The 23,615-nt window shown below is 37.4% G+C and overlaps 1 protein-coding gene across 5 annotated transcripts in view; it reads left to right on the top strand.

Moving 5' to 3' along the window:
• Positions 1–22,855, top strand: part of LOC136876525 (serpin B3) — a 115,570-nt gene extending 92,715 nt beyond the window's left edge. For 3 of the 5 annotated variants that reach the window (XM_067150552.2, XM_067150548.2, XM_067150553.2), the window contains exons 8-9: positions 2,388–2,531; positions 17,614–22,855. In XM_067150552.2, the coding sequence (XP_067006653.2) occupies positions 2,388–2,521 (134 nt within the window). In that variant the 3' untranslated portion in view covers positions 2,522–2,531; positions 17,614–22,855. Of the gene's footprint in view, positions 1–2,387; positions 2,532–9,155; positions 9,269–17,613 lie in introns of those variants that run through there. The other 2 variants (XM_067150549.2, XM_067150551.2) reach the window with 2 other exon arrangements.
• The last annotated feature ends 760 nt before the right edge of the window (positions 22,856–23,615 follow it).

Genomic DNA, 23,615 nt, shown 5'->3' with positions numbered 1-23,615 from the left:
GAGATAGTGGGTTCGAACCCCAGTTGGCAGCCCTGAAGATGGTTTTCCGTAGTTTCCCATTTTCACACCAGACAAATGCTGGGGCTGTACCTTAATTAAGGCCATGGCTGCTTCTTTCCCATTCCTAGGCCTTTCCTATCCCATCGTTGCTGTAAGACAAATCTGTGTCGGTGCGACGTAAAGCAAATAGCAAAAAGTAGTTCTTAACTCTGAGAGACGTAACTCCCTCATATAAAGCTATGACATGACTAAATTGGAAAACAAATGACCTTAAAAGGCTGATTTCTCAAAAATATGACCAAAAAAACTACCAAACTTACAAAAATGCTCTTAAAATGGAAAAATAGCAAAAAATAGCTAAAAATGCAAAAAAGATGCAAAATAAAAATGACATATTTGAAGACAGGGTAGTGCGGCCGGAGTTTCTATGTACTGCAGCATTGTTTTAGACAGCTCAGTAAAAAGGTGACACGTCATCAACATCTGGGCACTACTCATAATGTTTATAAAATTAAGATAATCATCATCATTTTCATTTCTCCCTGTCCTGCTCCTACCAGGTAGGGATGTTGATGGCACTTCTCCACCATTTCCTCTCCTTCCACCACTCCTCTTCAGTAATTGTATTCCAGTCCAGTCTTCTTTTTCTTATATTGTTCTTGACAGAGTCCATCCATCTTATTCTGGGCCTCCATTTTGGTCCTTTTCCTTCTATCTTAGCCTCCAACACTTGTTTTAGTATCCTTCTCTCCTCCATCCTCATAACATGTCCAAACCATCTCAATTTATTCTTCACCATCTTATCACTCAGTTTTTCTACCCCTATCTCTTTTCTGACCTCAACATTTCTTACTCCCTCCTTGTCTTCCCTCCCGTACTCCTCAGGAACTTCATCCCATTGGCCTGAATTTTACTTTCATTTCTTGCTGTCGAAATCTCTGATGCATACGTTAATATAGAGGTATAGTATATCTTGTACTCTTTACAATTCATAGGAACTTCTCCATTCCACACCATGTTCCTTACATTCTAGTAGGACATATTTCCTGCTTGTACCCTTCTGCTGATCTCCTTATCCAACCTTGCACCTTGCATTATTTCACTACCCAAATATTTGAAGTATTCAATAACCTCAAGGTTTTGCCCCTGATACTAACAATTCCTTTTCCTTCTCTTTCTCCTCTTGTCATCACCACTGTTTTGCTCTTCTCCACGCTGATTTTCATAACATATTTCTCAATATTGCCATTTAAAGCCTCTAGTTGGATTTGCACTTCAGTATTTTTGACTCCCCAGATTACTATGTCATCTGCAACAACAATATTTTCATATTCCCTCTATATCTTGCCTTTGTTTCCTTTAGAATTCATCCATAACCATTATAAACATAAGTGAAGACAATACACTTCCCTGTCTTAGTCCAGTTTGGTTTCTAAACCAATTAAAACAATATATTGTGCAATTCCTTTTTTACGAAGCTCCCTTCACTACGTTTTCCACCACCCCCGTCCGTTTTTGTTTACAACACCACATTCCCAAGTTTGTGATGACTGCGTAATGAAATATTAACTAAATTAGTTTACTAGTTCAGGAATCACAACAGTCTGGCTCCTAGCTGAATGGTCAATGTCATGGCCTTCAGCTCAGAGGGCCCCGGGTTCGATTTCCAGTCGGGCTCGTCTGGTTATTTCCCCTGGCTCTGGGGACTGGGTGTTTGTGTTTGTCCCAATACTCTCCGCTTCATACACACTCAACACCTCACACTACCACTACCACAGAAACATGCAATAGTGAATATATCCCCCTACATAGGGTTGGCATCAGGGAGGGCAAAACAGGGCCATATCCACAGGTGTGACACAGTCCACACAGCGAAAGAAGAAAAGAAGTTCCAGAATTACAACAATTTGAATGAAGAATGAACAGAGAGACATACGATAGACAGGCAGAAATATGACATACAGATAGACATACAAAGAGAGTCTAATTTCCCTAGTAAGTATGTATTATGAACAACCTGCATAAGCAGAAATGTATCAGGAAGAAGAAGAGTATTATATATTAAGTGCATAAATGGGATAACAATACTAGTACAGTGCTATGTACAATTTTGGAAAAAATGTGGGCAGCAGGTGTGGAAGCTATTATATTTCAAAGCCCATTCTTTCTGTGTGGTCTTCAATTGTAAAAATTTGTATTCATTTAATAATGGTAAAATTTTAAATAAGATGGAAAGTAGATACTCTTGATATCAACTGCCTGTTTGTGCAAATATTTGTACTGAAGTACTTTCTTTCAGTTTGTAAGGAGATGTGTTAGAGAAAAGGTTTGATCTACTGTAGTTAGCTGTGGAATGTGGCTGTCATGGTCTTTTTTCTTTATTTCAGTTACATCTATGAATGTAGGATCATCTCCAGGAGCACATCCCAAGGTGTTTAGAGCTGATCATCCTTTCTTCTTTGCCCTAATAGAAAGAACCACTGCTGCACCCTTGTTTATGGGGAGATACTGTAGACCTTAAAGATCACAGGGTAAGTAGTGAATTGTTTATCATATTTATCAACTAATTGACAAGTCATGGTTTTTGACAAGTAGTAGCTCTGCTTCCTTTCAGTTCCTAAAAATTCATCTTATTACATTAGAAATTATTGAAGTTGTAACGATAACAGTATATTTGGCAAAATGTTTTTACTTAGAACAATGCCTGCCTTGGCTATAATGAGGTCCATGATAACGATGCAAGATATAAATGATCATTAAGGGGTGAAAGTTCATTTTAGGGATCATTGTAAGTAGAAGAATGAAGATCCACAGCCTGTTTCCAGTCATTCGACTGGGTCAGGAATGGAATGAATGAAGCCCCCATCTAGCGGCAAGGATAGAAATTGTGCCGACTGCCGAAACCTGTCGCACTCCTCTGGGGCAATGATTAATGAATGACAGGTTTAATGAAATTATATTGGAGTGTGTTGCTGAAATGAAATATGACAGGGAAAACCGGAGTACCCAGAGAAAAACCTATCCCGCCTCCACTTTGTCCAGCACAAATCTCATATGGAGTGACCAGGATTTGAACCACGGAACCCAGCGGTGAGAAGCCGGCGGCACGCTGCCGCCTGAGCCATGGAGGCATTGTAAGTACCTAGGTGTTAATATAAGGAATCACATAAATATGATTGTAATTCAAGGGTACAGATCTCTGCACATAGTTATGAGGGTATTTAAGGGGTTGTAGTAAGGATGTAAAGGAGAGGGCATGTAAGTCTCTGGTAAGACCCCAATTAGAGTATGGTTCCAATCTATGGGACCCTCACCAGGATTACTTGATTCAAGAATTGGAAAAAATCCAAAGAAAAGCAGTTTGATTTGTTCTGGGTGATTTCCGACAAAAGAGTAGCATTACAAAAATGTTGCAAAGTTTGGGCTGGGAAGACTTGGGAGAAAGGAGGCAAGATGCTCGACTAAGTGGTATGTTACAAGTCATTAATCTCATATTTGGTCCGTATTGGTATGTTCCAAGTAACTAATCTCATGTTTGTTCTGTATTGAAGATAACAATAATTAAGATTCTATTAAAATAAAATTTATTGTAGCCACCTACTCAATACAATTTGCCGTTTGTGGTGATTAAATTCTAAGTGATTTGTATGCACTACATAGGTACATGTTTCACCCTGTTTTTGGCCATCTTCAGCCTGTTGTCATTGTTAAGGTCAAGACCCAGGTTTTGTCTTTGTTAAACATTTGGAACCAATACATACAAATATGACCTTATTTTAAGAATATTCCTATTTTTTACAAAAAAAAAAAAAAAAAAAAAAAGGGGGGGGGGGCGTGGGGGGGCCTTACTCTAGGCGATATGTACAGAAATTACAAAAGTGTGGACTGGACTGCTGGACTTGGGAAGTAATAAGTGACATATGGAAGAAGTGCCACTGGCATGGGTTTGTTTAGGGTGGATCTCAGCTTGCCAGGAAATTACCCACGCACTGTGATGTCGGAGCCGTGTCCTGCGGCACATATGGAATGAGACATGCAGGATCAAACCCCAAGAGTGCAATGAACTGGCTCAAACTCAAACTGAGGTGCGCCTTCACAGCCAATTCGTTTGGTATGACTTCTTCCGCCTTCACGACCATTGGGAACCATGAAACTAATGGATTCCTCCTCTGCTCGTTTTGCTGTTGGGCCATACACTTGTGATGGGTTCCAGTGTCATTTCCCACAATGAGGGGATCATCAACCTACCTAAAGGGGCTCATCCGCCAAAAGCCATTGGCCCCTGTAGGGAGTTGAGTTATTTACTGCCGTCCGACACTAGGCATTGAGTCGCTGGCTGTACAGACTTACTCTGTTACCATAGCAGAATATCCAACCAGACACTACATTATGTACAACAATTAGCAAGAAAGAGTCAATTTTAGGATAATTTTGTAAAGTGTGAGTGGAAAAGGAAAGGTCCTTTATGGTTTCAGAGTTGTGAACATAAATTTAAAATACTATATTGATTAAAGTAAAATTATTATAAGAATTTATTATTCACTGAGAAGGTTTTTGAGAACAGAAACTTGATTATAATTAGTTCTGAGTTATAAGTAGATCAGATTTTTCCTCTCGAATGTATATAAAACAGTTTCTGTTGTATATGAGAGGATTTGAGTTAAGATTGTCTAAAGTGAGTCAAAGAGTCGATGAATGTTAGACCCTAATTTAAAGAGTTGAGGAGTAGATTTGTAGGGGAAACTGGAACAACATGACTCTCATTTCATCTTAGATATCTTCTACTGTATTTTATTATGTGCATGCTTAAGAATGACTTCCACCCCCCCCCCCCCCTCTCTTTCTTTTCAACAGGGATGCATTTTGGCCACAGATCTATTTATAACTCCTGTTACATTTCAAATAACTGTATGTAGATTTTTCTCTGTATTCTTTACTTATGAGAGAAATATTTGTGTTCAAACTTACATGAAAGTTGGTAGGAAAGCTCAAATATGAGCACTGAAAATGGCTGTAAGGTTCTTCTCCATGTCATCATCATTTTTATTTCCCGTTTCCAGCTTCCCGGGTTGGGTGTGAATCAAGAACCTCCATCACTACCTGTCACTCCACCACTCTTCTCCTTTTTTAAGTACATCTTCTGGTTTTCCTCCCCTCTTCTCTATGCACTCCCACACTGAATCTGTACACCTCTTTCGGGGTCTTCCTCATGGTCTCTTTTCTGTTAACTTCTCTGGAAAAGCTTTTTTTTGGCACTCCATGTAAAATTACAGGTGGTGGTGGTGATTATTGTTTTAAGAGGAAGTACAACTAGGAAACCATCCTCTATATAACACTAATCAGAGGAAAAAATGGAAGGGATCCGACACTTCGAAAAATGAAGATATCGGCCAAAGGAAGACAAGGGCCACGAAAGGCGTGAAGGTGAAAGACTCCCGAGCCCTCGCAAACCTAATAGCGTCGGGGTCAGAAAAGAACAAGGGTTGACCAAGGGAGGTCGGATAGGATAGATGAAAGTGAGGAGCCTGGCACAAGTAAGTGGAAGCAATGCCAGGACTCAGCTAAGGGCCCCGTGGTTGCCAATCCACGCTCCAAAGTTCAGAGCCCCTGGGGCCCCTTTTAGTTGCCTCTTACGACAGGAAGGGGATACCGTGGGTGTTATTCTACCACCCCTTCCCACAGGGGGTGTAAAATTACAAATTTGATCAAACAAGCAACTTCAAGTAGTTACAGTTAGTAATATTATGATATGACATTGTGAATACTTTTATAGTGATAGAGTTCTAGTGTACTAATACATTTTGGTGTACCATGGCATAATGAAAATAACAGAAATCTTACTTTTGTGGCAAGTTTTAGCTTGTCACTAGTTTTACAGTTTCATAGTTGCATCTTCAGACAATTGTCGCTAGTCACTGATTTCCTCTTGGTCCCATGACATAAGCATGGTGGTTGCTAATGCTGTCTGATGTTTGTTGTTGGTACCTTATAATATTACAAGGTGGTATTATTATTATTGTGCTCTGTTGTGAACGGTTCTATTCCCCAAGTATTAGAATGGGACATCAGATGTCACTTAATTGATACCCATCACCAGTGTTGCCAACTTACATTTTCAAGATCTACTAAAAATCTGCTAAAATTCCACCAAGAAATCCAAGCTCAAATAATGAGCAATAAAAATGAGCAATAATAATAATAATAATAATAATAATAATAATAATAATAATAATAATAAAAGTAAATGTCTGTTCACCTGATCTGTGAGTTTCACTGGGATTAACACCCTGCCTGCAAGCTGGCGAGCTAAAACTTGTAGGCATTTTACTGCCGGGTGCCAACTAGGTGAATCCCTTACCTCAAGGGCCACACACAGAACAGGCCAGTTCATTAAACGGTCTTCATAGCATAAATATAAATGCCACACTCTCACAGTTTCATTATCTGTCGTCATTCATCAACTAAGAGATAAGTACCCTTTCCCCACGCATTACAAATTTATGATACCATGATCTCATAACATCAAATCCAAATAACATGTTTTCCTCATGTGACTGCTAGCTCCTGACAAGAAATACAGATTAGCTCGGAGACAGACTGGACTACAAATTTTTTTAAAAAAAGTAAAATGGATAAAACACTAAATTCCGCTATAATAAATCTAGAATTCTGCCAAAAATCTGCTGTCCGCTAAATGATATATTTCTCCGCTGACAGTCTTCTAATTCCGCCAAATTTAGTGGAAAATCTGCTAAGTTGGCAACACTGCCTATCACCTCTGTTCATGTTGATCAGAATACAGTGAATTACTATTGCTTCTATCATGATAGTTATTACAGTTAAATTACTGCATTGATGGGGTGAAATTTCCTTACGGGGATCACTGTAAGTTCATATAAGGAAAGATCTTCATTGGGGTAATCACATAAACAGGATTGTAAATAAAGGGTACAGATATCTGCACATGGTTATGAGGATATTTTGGGGTTGTAGTAAAGATGTAAAGGAGAGGACATATAAGTCTCTGCTAATACCCTAACTAGAGTATGGTTCCAGTGTAAGGAACCCTCACCAAGATAAATTGATTCAAGAACTAGGGAAAAAACCCAAAGAAAAGCAGCTCGATTTGTTTTGGGTGTTTCCTGACAAAGAGTATTGTTATTAAAAAAATGTTGCAAGGTTTGGGCTGAGAAGACTGAGGAGAAAGGAAATGAGCTGCTTGACTAGTGGTTTGCCTTGAGCTGTCAGTGGAGAAGTGGCATGGAATGACATTAACAGACGAATAAGTTTGAGTGCTGTTTTTAAAAGTAGGAAAGATCATAATATGAAGATAAAGTTGGAATTCAAGAGGAAAATTGGGGCAATATTTGTTTATAGGGAGAGGAGTTAAGGATTGGAAGAATTTACCAAGGGAGATGTTCACAAATTTCCAAATTCTTTGGAATTATTTAAGAAAAGACTAGGTAAACAACATATAGGGAAACTACCACCTGAGTGACAGCCCGAAATGCAGGTGACTGAGTTTATGAATTTTATATTCATAGTTGTTTTCAATCTTAACAACCTTGGCACGATCAAAGCTGATCATAAGTTATGAATTTCATGATGATCTTTATTGACAAACAATCACAACTATAAAATTAAGGAAAGATCCAGCTATTCAGTATGTTATATTAATAGTAAAATATCATGGGACCAGTTTTGACCCACTAAAGGTCATCTTAAATGCCAAACATCATGACAATGACTCCAGAATCAACTGCATTAGAATTTTCCTAGCCAAGACTGAAAAGATTATGTTTTATTCTGTATATATATCTACATAACAGTTTATAGACTTGAATTTAAAGTGTATATTTTGTGTTTTGTGTACTTATATGACTTGTCACTTTTGGTTATAATGACTGAAGATGACCTTTAGCGGGTCAAAACTGGTGCCATGATGTTTTAATGTTAATATAACTTACATCAATTAACAATGTGTGTTGAATAGGAAGATCTTTCCTTAATTTTATAATCAAAGCTGATGTCGTGTCCTATGGATGGCATGCTTTGCCAATTCTGAGAGGTTTTTCGTCTCAGTTGTTTCTAACTTGTTCCATAGGCCTTCTAGTTTGACTGATACAGACTCGTTCACATTAATGATCAACAAGTATAATTAAAGAACCACCTAATCGATACTTTATTTTTTGCGTTGGGCAAAATTAAATATACATTATCACTCACAGAACATATTTCGACCACTTAGTGGTCATCTTCAGCTGTATAAGGAAAACTTAGATGAAAAATATTGGACAATAAGCACAAGCATTAATCTTTAGGTTATGGAAAAAATATTTGCTGTGTCGATTGATTGATTGATTGATAGATAGATAGATAGATATATTGATTGATTGATTGATTGATTGTTTGATTGATTGATTTGGTATCTTCTCTGTTATAAAATGGCGGTCATCTGGATAGGGCAGCTTGTCTCACGTTATCATATCTTGGAAAGATGTTTATTCCGCGCTGCCTTGGGGATAAACATCTTTCCAAGATATGATAACGTGAGACAAGCTGCCCTATCCAGATGATCGCCATTTTATAACAGAGAAGATACCAAAGAAATTTTACCAATCAAACAATCGACACAGCAAATATTTTTTCCATAACCTACAGATTAACGCTTGTGCTTATTGTCCAATATTTTTCATCTAAGTTTTCCTTATACAGCTGATGATGACCACTAAGTGGTCGAAACATGTTCTGTGAGTGATAATGTATATTTAATTTTGCCCAACGCAAAAAATAAAGTATCGATTAGGTGGTTCTTTAATTATACTTGTTGATTATACTCATCGATACGGTCATGAAGTGGACAACTTGCAACACATTGATGATATCGAAACCTATAATCTCCATCTTCATCTGTGGTCAAGATTGGATCTTCCATGGTGCATATCAACTTTCCTATCTTCTTTGGAGGGCAGAACCGGGAAGTAATGTTTCATTATCAAGCAATGTTTTTTTAGATGCCTTTCACATACGGTAATACCACAGTATCACTTGTTTGTTCTTCTGTTCTAACACCAGATGAAATGCCCAAAAAGTCTGTCTCTGAGAGTAGATTTTCTCTAAGAAGTTTACCTTAAGATTTATTTTTCTTCTGCTAGATGTTCCGGTCAGCTATCTCTCTGCCCAGTGGACTAGAGTGCGCAGGACACTTTGAAGTTGCTATAGTTGAAAACGGACATTCAGGTACCTATTAGTGTGAGTAGGTTTGCGATATACTGTATGTTTCAGGCTGCCATCATTCGAATGGATCAGTAGAACATCCAACAAGAACGGGAGTGGTGGTGATTTTTGTTTTAAGAGGAAGTACAACTAGGTAATCATCCTCTCTGAACAAATTAAATGGAGAAAAAATAAAATAATTTATTCGACAAAGGAATTTCAAAATGAATTACAAAATAAAACAAAAAACACTGTATTAAGCCGAAAAGGTCACAAACGAATCAAAAGGGAACATAAGTTCCCTGAGTAACAGAAGACTTGAAATTTACATACCCTTGATTAATCTACTCTCGCACATAAAGGCGAATGGGGAGATCAGCAGTGGCCGCGTCATCAGCTAGTATGAGTTCGAGTGTCTCCTACAGGCCGAGGTTCCATCTTAGGCCAGAGAGATTGGCACACTCTGTGAGAATGAAGGCCATGGTGAAGTCGGCATCACAAGAACACATTGGGGATCTTCCCTCTTTAGGACGTAAGTGTGCGTAGATCTTCCATGATCTATACTTAACCTACATAAAACTACGGCCTCTCTCCGTGAAGGACGGAAGAGGACTGCCACACGGCAGTTGTCTTTTCAACTGATCTCAGCTTGTTGGGACTTTGGATAGCTAGCCACTCCGAATCCCAGGACGCCAAGATGATGTGACGTAGCTGAGAGCAAATATCCCTAGCAGGTACGTTCACATGTCTAGGAGGTAAAAGTACCACTTCCTTTGCAGCTTCATCCACAAGTTCATTTCCTGCAATCCTAGTGTGGCTTGGAAGCCATGCGAAAATAATTCTGTTGCCAGCATCATACAACCTGGCAAGGTCATGAATCTGCTGTACTAGTGGGTGTTGTGGGAAACAGGTGTCGATAGACAGTGGAGAACTTAATGAGTCGGTACAAATGAGAAAGTGGTTTTTGTCACCCTGTGCAAACCGCAGAGCTTCTAAGATGGCAAAAAGCTCCACAGTATACACACTACAGACACTAGGAAGCGAGATCTTCATGCTTGCCCAAGAATGGGAGTTGACCATTTTCCTCTATTTCCTTGGTGAACAAGATGTTAGTGTGAATTGAGTTCATGGGATGGAGAAAACAATCCAGCTTTTCACGCAAATAAGTCCAGATGAACAGGGTGTCATTAACATAACGGTGTCAATTCATAGGTTTCAATGGGGTTGATGATATGGTGTCACCACTTTCAAAGTGGCTGATATTTTCATGGAGCAGTTCGAGAAGAAAACCGTATAATCAGTTCCAGTGATCGTCGCCATAAGACCTATCTGTGTCGGTGCGACGTAAAGCTCCTAGAAAAAAAAAAAAGCAGTTCCAGTGAAACCTTTTCTTAGATTCTTAGGGAATTTCATCCAAAAGGAAACTCTGTTGTTGGAACAAAATAACAAATGGTTGCTGCTCTACTATCACCATATGTGAACGGCATCTCGAACAACATTGCTCGCATACTGAAAGGAAGGAACATTACTTCCCAGTTTTGCTCTCCAAAGAAGATAGGACAGTTAATGTGCAGCATGGAAGATCATATCTCCACCAATGATTAACCTGGAGTTGATAGTGTTCCACATCATCAGTGTGACCAAGTCTATATTGGTCAAACTGGCCGGTCCCATAAACTAGGCTTACAGATTATGTTAGATACATCCAAGGTGAGAAATCTTTGTCAGGATTAACAGAACACACATCAGCTTCAATGGTGCCGAGGTGTTTAAAATTGAAAACAACTATCCATCAAGGTTGTGATGTAAACGATAGTAATTCACTGCAATCTATATACAACATAAAAAGAGTTGATAGATATCAACTGAGCGACATCTGGCATCCCATTCTAACACCAAGGGAGTCCGGCCTCGCGATGTAGGGGCAGCGTGTCTGCCTGTCACCCAGCGGCCCCGGGTTTGATTCCCAGCTGGGTCAGGGTTTTTTAGTAGTAAATGATTAATATCCCTGGCTTGGGGACTGGGTGTTTGTGTCATCCTTAACGTTCCTTTCCTCACATTCAACACTCTACACTTCCTCCATTCCAATTACATGCAGATTCATATCACATGGTGCAAGTAGGGGCAAAAGATCTCTATAGGTCGACGCCCCGAACAAATAGCATTAAAAAAAAAACCACCAAGGGAATAGAATCACTCAAGACAGAGCACAATTACAATACTGTCTCTTAATATTGCAAAGAACCAACAAAAGCATCAGACAGTGCTAGCAAACACCATGCTGATGTTCCAGGATGAAGATGTCAATGAATAGCAACAATTGCTCATCGTTCCTTGTCTGAAGACGAGGCTATAAAGCTGCAAATCTAGTCGCAAGCTAAGACTTGCTCCAAAGGCAAGATTTTTGTTCTTTTTATTATACCATGGTGTACCGAAAGGTATAGTGCATATTATGTTATGATGTTTGGTTGTAACATAGTAAATGACCAAAAAAATACCTATAGAAATTAATTGAGGAGCTAGATGCAATAACAGCGTAAGTCCCAGTCTAGGTCTTAGTTCGCTAGGATGTCGCTAGAGGTCAGGAGCTCACTAAAACTGGTACCATTCGCTACGCTGTTATTGCATGAGACATGCTTCACGAGTGGCATGTTCAGCTGCCGCCAGTTCTCTGGCTGGAGAAGATGTCAGCGAGTGGAAGAGAAGGTTTTGTGGCGTCACATTTAATAAAAGACTGGGTATCTGCACTTTGACCTATGTTTCTAAGAATGCCCCCTGCTAAAAGGAACAGATTTATGATACAGAAGTTTGTGTGAATTTATTACCATAATGGTGTTGTATCAGAGTCACAGTCCTAAACTCCTAACTATGTGCCATTTACCTTCTTAAAGAGGAATGATAGCTTTCTCAGTTTTAATGATTTGAGGCTACATGATGTAAAAAAGTGTGGTGTAAAAGCAGACAAAAGGGTTGATGTTATTTCACTAATGAAATACTTATAAACTGAAAATGTTGAGTGGTATGTGAAAGTCATGTCTGTGTGTAATGATTCCCTAGAGTCTGCTAATGCAGCATGTGAAGATGAATCATCCTGATTTTGATCAATGATGCATTTGAGTATTTCAAACAAGTAAGATACACAATGTCTAAATCCCAATTATATACTTTGTGATCTGTTTTTTGTTCCTTTTCTTTTAGGTTTAGAGAATCATTTTGTAAATGAAAATAGGAATAAAAGTTGTTCAGAAAAGAATGTTACTAATTTTATAACATTTCAACTATTTGTTGGGGAAGGGAGGGGGGCAATTACCATTGCCTAATACCATAGTTGGAGAGAGCACTGTAACAAAATTATCTTGACCCTTTATGCAAAAAGAACAAAAAAGGTGAATATTGAATAAAGAATAAACTTAATGGTTTTACCTTTCTTAGTTGACAAATTTTTGGTTTTTTTTTTAGGAATGTGTTCTTAATTTTAGTAAGTTTAGAAATTTTGGAGAACTGAGGTGGGATAAACTGACACTTTTGTTCCTCTATAGTGGGCAATCATGCTTCCCTAACTCCCTGATCATGACTGGTGTATGGCAAAATATAATATTCCTGCTCTTCATGCAATAACAGCGTATAAAATGAAATTTTAAATAACTCTGTCTTTCTTATTAGCTAACAGATCAATAAAATTCTGTGGGAAATACATTTCCTGGATCTTTTAAATGTCCTTAAATGAAATTCAGGTTGATTCCTAATATTACTTTTAACTCAGAACATTTATAAACTTCAAGCTTCTGTTTCTCAAAATAACGTAAGTCTACTTATGCTGTTATTGCATCCAACTCCTCAATTATACACTGCCCAAAAATGAAATTTTGTGTACCTTTGTGATACACATATATACAGGAATCAAAACAGACATGCAGCAAAAAAAAAAAACCTCTTCTTCTTTGCAAAAATTAAGAATTGAAATGAGAAGCGTTCTTTGGAGACTCGATACATGACATCATTACCCAATGTGGCATAAACCAAAATGGCTGCGTGGTAATTAAGAATCTTAATAAGGAGGATTGTCACCCTTCTGTATAGATAACAACTTCACAATGTCTTTTCATTCTTCTAACAAGGTGCAAAGTGTTGAGTTTAGGCAGACTTCCCCACTCTTTGAACAAGGCATCTTCAAGGTCTTGTAGTGTTTGAGTTAGTCAGGTTAATGGGATTTCATGCTTGGATGCATTGCTGTAGTTGGTCTCAGATTTGTTCAATGGGATTCAGGTCAGGACTTCTTGATGGCCACTTCATTCATTGCACGTGGTGCATGTGGCACTAAGATGTCGTCAATTTACCATCAAACAGTAAAAGATCCATTGTGAGTGATCAGGAGATCGGTTTTTGTGTAGAGACTTATGGCTGGCCACACCACAACTGACCCATCTTCATAAGCAATGGTAGAATGTACAGCTGTGAGATGAAATAACTCCCCCAAGTCTTCTCCAGACTTGCAGACAGCTATCTGAATGATATAATGTGAAACGGGATTCAACCGAGAACAGCACAATATTATATAAAATTAATTTTATTTTACTGCTCCATATTGATGATTGACTACAGTTCTTTCAACAGGATGGGCAGGTCCACTTAATACTATTATTATTGTTTATTATACATCGGGACTAGTTTTGACCTTTCCTTTAGGTCATCTTCAGCGTAGACACATTGTTTGTGGAAGATATAACATGTGTACACATGTAACTTAATCTAATATGTTACATATAGTATGTCTACAACTATTTACACTCATTAATTTTAAAGTCCATGTAATTTGATGTATTTGCACATACATCTTAAAATTCTGTTGGGTTAATAATTTACCTGGATAAAATACTAAGTTTTGATTCTAAATTTTTTTTTTCAGATTATGAACACTAAACTTCCAATTGACAATGTTACAACAACACTTTAAAACACTGAAAACAGTACAAGACGCAAGTGTCTGCTGCCAGTGCAGATGATCTCTAGCAAAGTGCAGTCTCGTGCCACGATGTCGTCTGTCCAGTGTAGGTACTTGAGCAGGTCATTGGGATCTTAAATTGGCCTCTCAAAGCCTGATTCATACTCTAAAAGCCTGGTGTAATAACTTGGTGGTTTTAGAGAGCTTGTACATGCACAAAATAATCCTGCTGTGGGGTTAATAATAATAATAATAATAATCATGGTGTGTGGTCTCCGAAGAGACCTGGTACAGGTCTTTCGAGTTGACGCCGTATAGGCGATCTGTGCATCTATGAGGACGGGGCCCTCCCATATGATGATTTCTAATGACGAAGACAGCACACACACCCAGCCCTGAACTATAGGAGTTAAACTTAGAAACTGTTAGGTTTTGGTTCACCCAATCAATACACATCACTTTATAAGTGAACTATTTAATCCAAAACATATTAAAAATATTAGAGACATGTTTCGTCTCTATTTGAGACTTCATCAGCCATAAAATCACCTGGTAGATTACAAAACTCAAATCAGAAACTGAAAAAATGTAAAGAAATGGAAGAACCCAATGTCTTTTTATGGACTATTTGGGAAATATTAAGACATGTAAATATATATACATTATTTACACAAATTGACCTCAATTCTTGCAAAAACTTTTGTCTTCAATGTAAAAAATGAAATTAACTTGAAATGGATAAGCCTGCCATAACATCTCGTATGGAATCAGTGCCCATTGTTGCTGTCCGTATTGATTCTGTACAAGACATTATGGCAGGCTTGTCTATTTCAAGTTAATTTAATTTTATACATTGAAGACAAACGTTTTTGCAAGAATTGAGGTCGATTTGTGTAAATAATGTATATATATTTATGTCTTACGCATTTCCCAAATAGTCCTTAAAAAGACATTGGATTCTTCCATTTCTTTACATTTTTTCAGTTTCTGATTCGAGTTTTGTAATCTACCACATGATTTTATGGCTGATGAAGTCTCAAATAGAGACAAAACATGTCCCTAATATTTTTAATATGTTTTTAATTAAATAGTTCACTTGTAAAGTAATGTGTATTGATTGGGTGGACCAAAACCTAACATTGTTTCTAAGTTTTAACTGTATCAATACGGATCTACATGATGAAGTTTGTAAATTGTACTATAGGAGTTAACCAATGAAGGTTAAAAACCCTTACCCAACTGGGAATCGAACCCTAAGAACCCCTGGACCATAGGCCAGCATGCTAACAATTTAGCCATGGAACCAGATGCCGTGCGGCTGTTTTCCTTTGGTGGCCCATGTCAGGGCACGTGGCAACATTTCCAGTCTCCCACATATACAGAATTGTATTCTGAACAACCCCTAGCATTCTGGCAACATACATCTGTGAGTAGCCTTCTTGACTGCAATTTATGAATCTCATGCTTTTTGTTCTGTATTGGCTTTGCATGCGAAGGTAATCCCAAAAAAAGGTCTCCTATTTTTTTATAAATACATAGACCTGTTTATTTCTACAGTGGTTTACATCATTTTATAGCTTGAACATTTAGCGATTTTTCTACATAATCACCATTTTGGTCGATGCATTTTTGTAGACGCTGTGACTGTTTACGTATGCCCATGTCATACCAGCTCACCGCCATGCTGTTCAGGAAGTTGTGAGCGGCGCTTCGGGAAACCTCAGGAACCAAAGTGCAGAGATCATCCAGGGTGATCCGCCAATCTTCATGCATGATTTGTTCAACCTTCACAACTGTCTCAACGGAAATTGATGGCCTCCTGCTCCTTTGTTCGTTCATTGTGAATTTCAGTCCGACCTGCTGCAAACTCTCTACACGGCTTACGAACATTTTTGACATCCATGCACGACTCACCGTACACTTCCGTCAATTGGCGATGGTTTTCAATCGATTCAGTACCTTTTGCGTTCAAAAACCAAATAACTGTGCGCACTTTGCACTTGGCGGTAACATCTAACGGGAGCTCCATTCTCAACGGCTGCCAAGGCTGAGTGCCTCAGTGTGGTGTGCAGATATTTATATGCGAGCACGGGAAACACTCTTCAGTATATTGTGACCAACAGCCACATGATCAGAGTTCTGTATTTAGAAAAAACTAGGAGACCTTATTTTTGGGATTACTCTCGTATCATACAAACATTCCTTGAAAGGTTTAAAGTTTGAAAGATTTGAAACGTATTGAATAAGGTCAAACCTCAACTGTTTCTTTTGTGAAGGGATATTTGTGTAGCCTTCTTGAAGCAGTGTAAGTACACGAGTGGCTTCATTTGATAAAAACTCCTTTTCCCATTGACTACCTCAGTCCACGATCACCCATGACTTGTAAACACTACACTTCTCACAGACCACCCTCCACACACTCTTTGAATTGAGGCACTCTTATTTCAACTGATGTTGACACCTTCCAAACATCCAGATGACAGTGGAGCTCTCTTAGTAAACAGGATATGTTGTTGCTGTAATAGTCCAATTCCCAACCCACTATGCATTCCTGTAATGTAGTTAGGAACATCTAAAGATGTGACCAAATTTCTTTTTTGAGCAATGTATTATCATTACAAGTGTAATTCATAAAAGGCTATTACTTCCTTGTGTGTACTGAAGTATTGATAGAATTGATATGCCGGGCTGAGTGGCTCATACGGTTAAGAAGGCGCTGGCTTTCTGAGCCCAAGATGGCAAGTTCAATACTGGCTCAGTCCGGTGGTATTTGAGGGTGCTCAAATATGTCAGCCTCGTGTCTGAAGATTTACTGGCATGTAAAAGAACTCCCCTGGGACAAAATTCTGGCACCTCGGCATCTCTGAAAATCATAAAAGTAGTTAATGGGACATAAAACCAATAACATTAAATTAAATTAATACTGATATGGATGAGTGTCTCCATACATCTTCAGTCAATATAAAAATGAAGATGGTGCTTTTCAGTGAAGTGGGCAGGTTTGCACTATACTGGGAAAAACATATTGCATAATCTACTGGCAATTCGAGATGTAATCATCTGTCATTCAATGTGTGACAGTGCTTCAGGAGCACTTGCTAGCATTGACCTCAGCAAAGCATTTGATAGGATAGCATACAATTATCTTTGGAAAATTAAAAAAATTTCAGTTCATTGTGATAATGAGCACATTTGACAATAGCAACATCACTGTACACACAATCTTCAACATTGCAACCAAACTTCATAGCATAATGTTACTAACTACAACTACTTGAAGTTACATGTTTGATCAGATGTGTAATTCAACACAGACAAGAACCCTACAGCTGTTTTCAGCAATCATAATTGAGCTACCCTACCAATTTTCATTCAGTTCAGAGCATTTGAATACAAATACTTCCCTCGTTAGTATCATAGGTTTGCTAAAAAAAAATGCCTTTTTTCTATTTTAGGTGATGATTTAGTGACTGCACGCTGAATGAATAGTGATTTCAGCATGTTGTGCAAAAGCTACTGCTTGCCTGATTCAACAATAAACTACTATGATTGTTCCAGATACTGTATGTTACCATTTTTTCTTGTATTATAGACATTTTGCTATGAGCAAAAAGTTTTCTTTTACACTATGAAAAGCATGAAGAAAAAATATTAGACATGAAGCAGTTGAGCTGTGATGATCATGTTCTGTGGCTTGTGTTTAGCAGATGAGTTAACTGATAATAGATATTAAAATAGCATGACAATGATATTAAACTCATTGCTAAATTAAATACTGTTAAATACTGCAGAGAGTTCCTATAGGTAATTACACTGGGTTAGAAAACCAAATCTTTAACCAAACAGCTTTGTAGTTCTTAAGTTGAAGACTGTTGTTTTGCAACTTACCAAGGATCGAAAACTAACCTCCTGACTCATACTTACCACTGCAGTTCATATGGAGGCCATCTGAGAGAAGATCCCTATTTACTACCAACCCATTAGGATCTACAAATCTCATTCTCAGTTTCCCATGTACCCATTCCATAGTCCCACTTAAATCACCAATCACTTTCTAGTCAGTATTCCTCCTACATACTATCCCACTGATAACGATCTCTGCCTCCTTAAACTTCTCCCATCCTGCATTAACCACATACCACACACTCCCAATTATGTTGGTACTTATACTTGCTTGTCTTACATTGTTAGTACCAATGTGAAAAATAACTACCTTCTCCTCCCCTTCTACTTTCCTGGATAACACTTCTACTCTGGTTCCTGGTCTCTCCTATGCATCTTTAGAATTGTCTAATAACTGGACAATTTTGGCTCATTTTATTGATATGAACATGATTATTTCATGATCTGTGATGGGAGAACTGCAAGGAAAAAAGTAACTGAATTACAATTACATAAGAAATATTTTATTCATTTATGAACTCCATATTTACTGGTGTATTAGACCTCTCCCCCCCCCCCCCCACTCCCCCGGCTTTTCAAGATGAAGAAAATAAAAAAATAAATCTTGCATACAAGACCCCTCCAACGGAATTTGTCAGAGAAGAACAACAATTCGGCTTCAGAGTGAGTACAAGTCTTATTGCAGCTCTGATGACATCGCACAAATTTGTGAATAGTTTTGTCCGTACAACCCATGCAGTGAAAACGTGATGAAGTCATGCAGTACATCTGTGTTTCATAGTTAAGAAGTGTCCATCTCCGTAGTGTAGGCCTACTGCAGCTCGGATGACGTTGCATAAATAGGTGAATAGTTTCATGTCTGACCTGCGCATTGCAAGCATGCATCGGTCATGCTATATTCCTGTGTTTTGTAGTTAAGAATGTCCGCCAGCATAATAGTTAGCACAATTAGCTGTCACTTTTGGGAATCTGAGTTTGATTCCCGGTACCATATTGCCAGAGATTTACGAATGACAGGAAGGTTGATATGCGGTAAAAATGGTACATGTAACTTCCCTCCAATGGGGGCGCGTCTGAAAAGAGCTGCACCACCTCGGGATGAGGAAACAAGTTTACTTTAGTTGAGAAATATTCACGGTTGTTGCCCTTAATATAGCAGGCTAGATCATTAACAAAGTTATCGTTTAATATTCCATAACTCGGGCCAATATAGGTATTTTTTGGAGAGAAGTAAGTTTAAAATGTCACAAAAACTATCCAATTATAACGATTGTTTAACTCACCAACATATCTAACAGATAATAATAATAATATTGATTATGATACAGTAGCAGGGAAGTAGGCGACGCAAGATGATGAAATGAAATGGCATATGTAGTGCCGGGAGTGTCCGAGGACATGTTCGGCTTGCCGGGTGCATGTCTTTTGATTTGCGCCCGTTATTTGCGCGTTGTGATGAGAATGAAATTATGACAAAGATGACACATACACCCAGTCCCTGTGCCAGCAAAATTAACCAATGATGGTTAAAATTCCCTACCCTGCCAGAAATCAAACCCGGGACCCCTGTGACCAAAGGCCAGCATGCTAACCATTTAGCCATGGAGCCGGACGGCATGAGACAATAATTCAAATTAAAGCAGTGATCAGGTTTACTGTGTGGTAGGCCTACTGCTCAACTGACAGAGACAAATGACTGGCCATTAAGTTATTTTGTATCAATAGTGCTTAATAATATGATACCCTTATCTGTTTTCTTTACGGGATCGAGTATGAAGCGAGATGAATTTTCATAAGATTTTTATGACCATATTCCCTTTCTTACGTCATCTCATCAGAAAAATGAATGAGATGAAACGAACGACATGATATATTTACATGTACAATTTTATAGCTCTTTATAGCCTAGGAGTCGTGTTCACTGCACAGAATTTGAAGTTATCGCATATTTGACCCCACTTTACCTTCTTTTGGCTGTAAAAGTGAGAAAAAAGAGTCTAATACGCAAGTAAATACGGTTACTTTTTCAACAAGTAGTCGGTATAATTACTTCACAGAACATCAGTCTCAAGGAAATATTTATACTTATTTTTTCTTTGCTAAGCAAGTTGGCCATGCAGTTAGAATTGCAAAGCTGTGAGGTTGCACTCTGGATATGGTGGGTTCGAATCTCACTGTCAGCAGCCCAGAAGATGTCTTCTGTGGTTTCCCATTTTCATGCCAGGCAAATGCTGGGTTTTATCTTAATTAGGGTCTTGGTCGCTACCTTCTCAGTCCTAACCCTTCTTCATCCTTGCATCACGAAAAACCTTTGATGTGTTAGTGCGACGTTAAGCAGAATTTAAGCATAATTGTTTATACATTTATGAATATTTTTGAGTGTGATTTAATAGAATTTTTATAGAATAGAAATTTAATAGAATGTGATGGTGTTCTTTCAAGAGCAAAACATGTCATTATATTTGAATTAAGTTGTTTCTTTTTTCAGGTATAATTCTGTTACCATTTGTTTTATATAATTTGCTCTACATCACACCGACACAGATATGTCTTATGACGACCATATGTTTTCTTTTTTTCAGGTAGTTTATAAATGTATTTATTCATAAATTATTTTTGTCAGACTGAAGAACCTTACAGTCATAAATTAACTAAGACGAAACTGAAATAGTTTTTTCTGAAGTCTTCAGATATCACAAAATACCAGTAAAATTACAAAAAAAAGTGTTACAAGTAATTCAAGTACTGTTACTTGATTACTTTCCAACTCTGTTCACAATAACAAAAGAGTGACAGAGAATGAATACCGACCTCTTGCAGTGCCATGTAGTTGGTGCAATAGAACCTCTTCCGGTTCATAAACAAGTAACTGCCCATGCGTGCTGTATGTTTTTGAAATCCTCTGACTGTATAGTAATGACAATAAATTTTGAATTCTTTTTCTTCTCAGTTCTGACAATGATGTACTATTGCATATTGTCAACAGGATTATCTTTTGCCAAAGGTTCCACCTGCTTCAAAAGGATGATTTGGAAATGGTCTATCTGTATTCCTAATCATTTTAGGGGATGGATTTGGTCTCTCTCCACCACTTAATGGTATCCAGGAAAATACATCAAATGGACATGGTCTATTTGAAAAGGTTTACGAAAAAGTAAGACAATGGGCTACTTGTCTGAGGACATTGTTAAGACTGACAGTAGACTTGGTCTATTTGTATTTTCAGCATTTCACTAACTACACTTGCACTATTAAAAAAGTTCTTTCAATTCATTTTAAACATTTTTATTCATGGTCATTGTCATACATATACATACAGAGATACAGTGTGAATCCCACATAAGTGTTTTTGAGAAGTTCCCGTGTCGACTCAGTTAATGTAGTATTGTATAACTATAGTGATACCGGTATGTATTATCTTTTAAACTAGTGTATTCAACAGACTGAAAAGCTTTCTAAGTTCCAGTAAAAAAAAAAAATCTTATCATCTTGACAGAATGAAACACAACAGAAATATAATCTTGTACATGAACAGTAGAGTTTACTTTCAGCACTTTTTTTCTTTTTTTCTTTCATAAATGAGGGCATGATAGCCAAGTAACATCATCGTTGGCTTTTCACTATGGCACGCATGACTCGGTCGTGGTCAATACTTTGGGATTTTTAAAATGAAAACTCGCATCCTTGTGGTTCGGACCTCATCTAACATGAGAGATCCTGCGGCTATGATCATGATATCAACAATCTCGTAAAACTGCAAGCTTACTTTGCTTTCCCCGTAAAAGATCTGAAAAATAAAATACAGTAACTAAACACATTCCATTCACACCAAATGAATTATTACTGACTGATAAACAGTATTAAGTACTATAAGCTGTGCCTTTACCATAGGTATATATAAGCATTTTCTGTGGCATGTAATTTGGAATAATTTTTCAGCTACTGTCTTTGTGAAGTATGTTCATACTGGAGTAGAGCATACAGTAACAGCAATAGGAAGAATTTGCTTTAATACAAATATTCTTATAAAAAGAATAGAGTGGACTGAATTAAAACACCACATTGAAATGGACCATATTTCTAAAATATCCAGAATATCTATAAAACTCATTTGTGAATACCAAAATATCACATATATTTTTTGGTACCAATATAACTTGTTTTAAATTTATTCCTTGTGAAGAATAATAACAACTCCTTAAAATTTCGATAATCTGGTCAAAATTGTAACACTTGAGCACAATAACTAAACGTCGGTGCTATATGTATATAAAATTACTATTTCTTTCACTATTAAATAAATACTTTCAAAGATTTTCCGATGTATTTTTATCACTGATCATGGCTCCAGTATGAGCTTACTCTTTTTCAGTACAAAATCTCTCAAATTTTTGAATGCTATTGCATCTTGTGAATACAACAAAAATGGGATTTTCTTAAATGAGAATTGTTTGTGATTTAAAGAAGTCATACATGCTTTAAAATATATTTAAATATTTGTATGTGCTCTTCCCTTATTAGGATACATATTTACTTGTTGTAATAATGTTTTTGCATTTGGTGATGATAAAAATAATAGAAAATGATTTCATAACTCTATTGTTCTTTGTTGCTTGTCTTCCATTCATGAGGTTCTTACCTAAAGCGTCATGCTGATTTTCACATGAAGATTTTGTGTAATATTTTTATCTTGCCTCATAAATGTCTGTAATTTTTGTACATACTGTTCTTTTTTAAAACTTATTTTATGTTTGTTGAAATTATTGTAGTTCATTAAATACTTATTAAATAATAGCATTGCATCTATTTTCTTACTGCCTCTTCCATATTCAGTTTCTTATTGTAAGAAGTTAACAAGGACATAGTAAATTACACAGACTTTTTTATGTCAGATTAAGGGGAAAAGAGAAATCAAGAACGTTAAAGATACTTATATACTAACTCAGCATAAAGATCCTGCTCCTTTCTGACTAATGACTGTCCAGTGGCATAAAGTTAGCGTGCCAATCTATTGTCCAGAGGCCCTAGGTTCGATTCCCAGTTCATCCAAGGATTTTAATCCTAGGCTGACAGCTGAAACAGAGTTTGTCTAACCCTGTGAGGTAAACTCAGGATCTGTCCAATTTAAAAAGCAGTGGACTGAGAGATTTGCCTTGGTTCAGATTCCATTGTTGGCAACCCTGAAGATGGTTTATTGTGGTTTCCCAATTTCACATTAGGCTATATCTTAATTAAGACCACAGCGACTACCTTCCCAATTGCAGCCCTTTTCCATCCTTATATCACGAAATACCTTCCATATGTTAGTGCGATGTTAACCCTCAACTGGCATTGTGAAGACTTTGGTATGTAAATGGCATGGTGGGGTCGAAAACGATTCCATAGAATAGATGACCACAAACACATTTTTTTCAGTTTCAAAAATAAATACATGCTAACAATGTTTCGTTATACATTTTTCATTAGCTACAATGAGAAATTAACATCTTTACTGATTATAGATTGTGAGATAATGCACAATTGTTTTACCATCACTGATTTTAAAAGAAAATCG

This window comes from Anabrus simplex, chromosome 6 (assembly GCF_040414725.1).
Source record: "Anabrus simplex isolate iqAnaSimp1 chromosome 6, ASM4041472v1, whole genome shotgun sequence".
NCBI classification, from domain to species: Eukaryota; Metazoa; Arthropoda; class Insecta; order Orthoptera; family Tettigoniidae; genus Anabrus; species Anabrus simplex.
The sequence above is the reverse complement of the archived record's forward strand: the minus strand, read 5'-3'. Positions and strand labels throughout refer to the sequence as shown.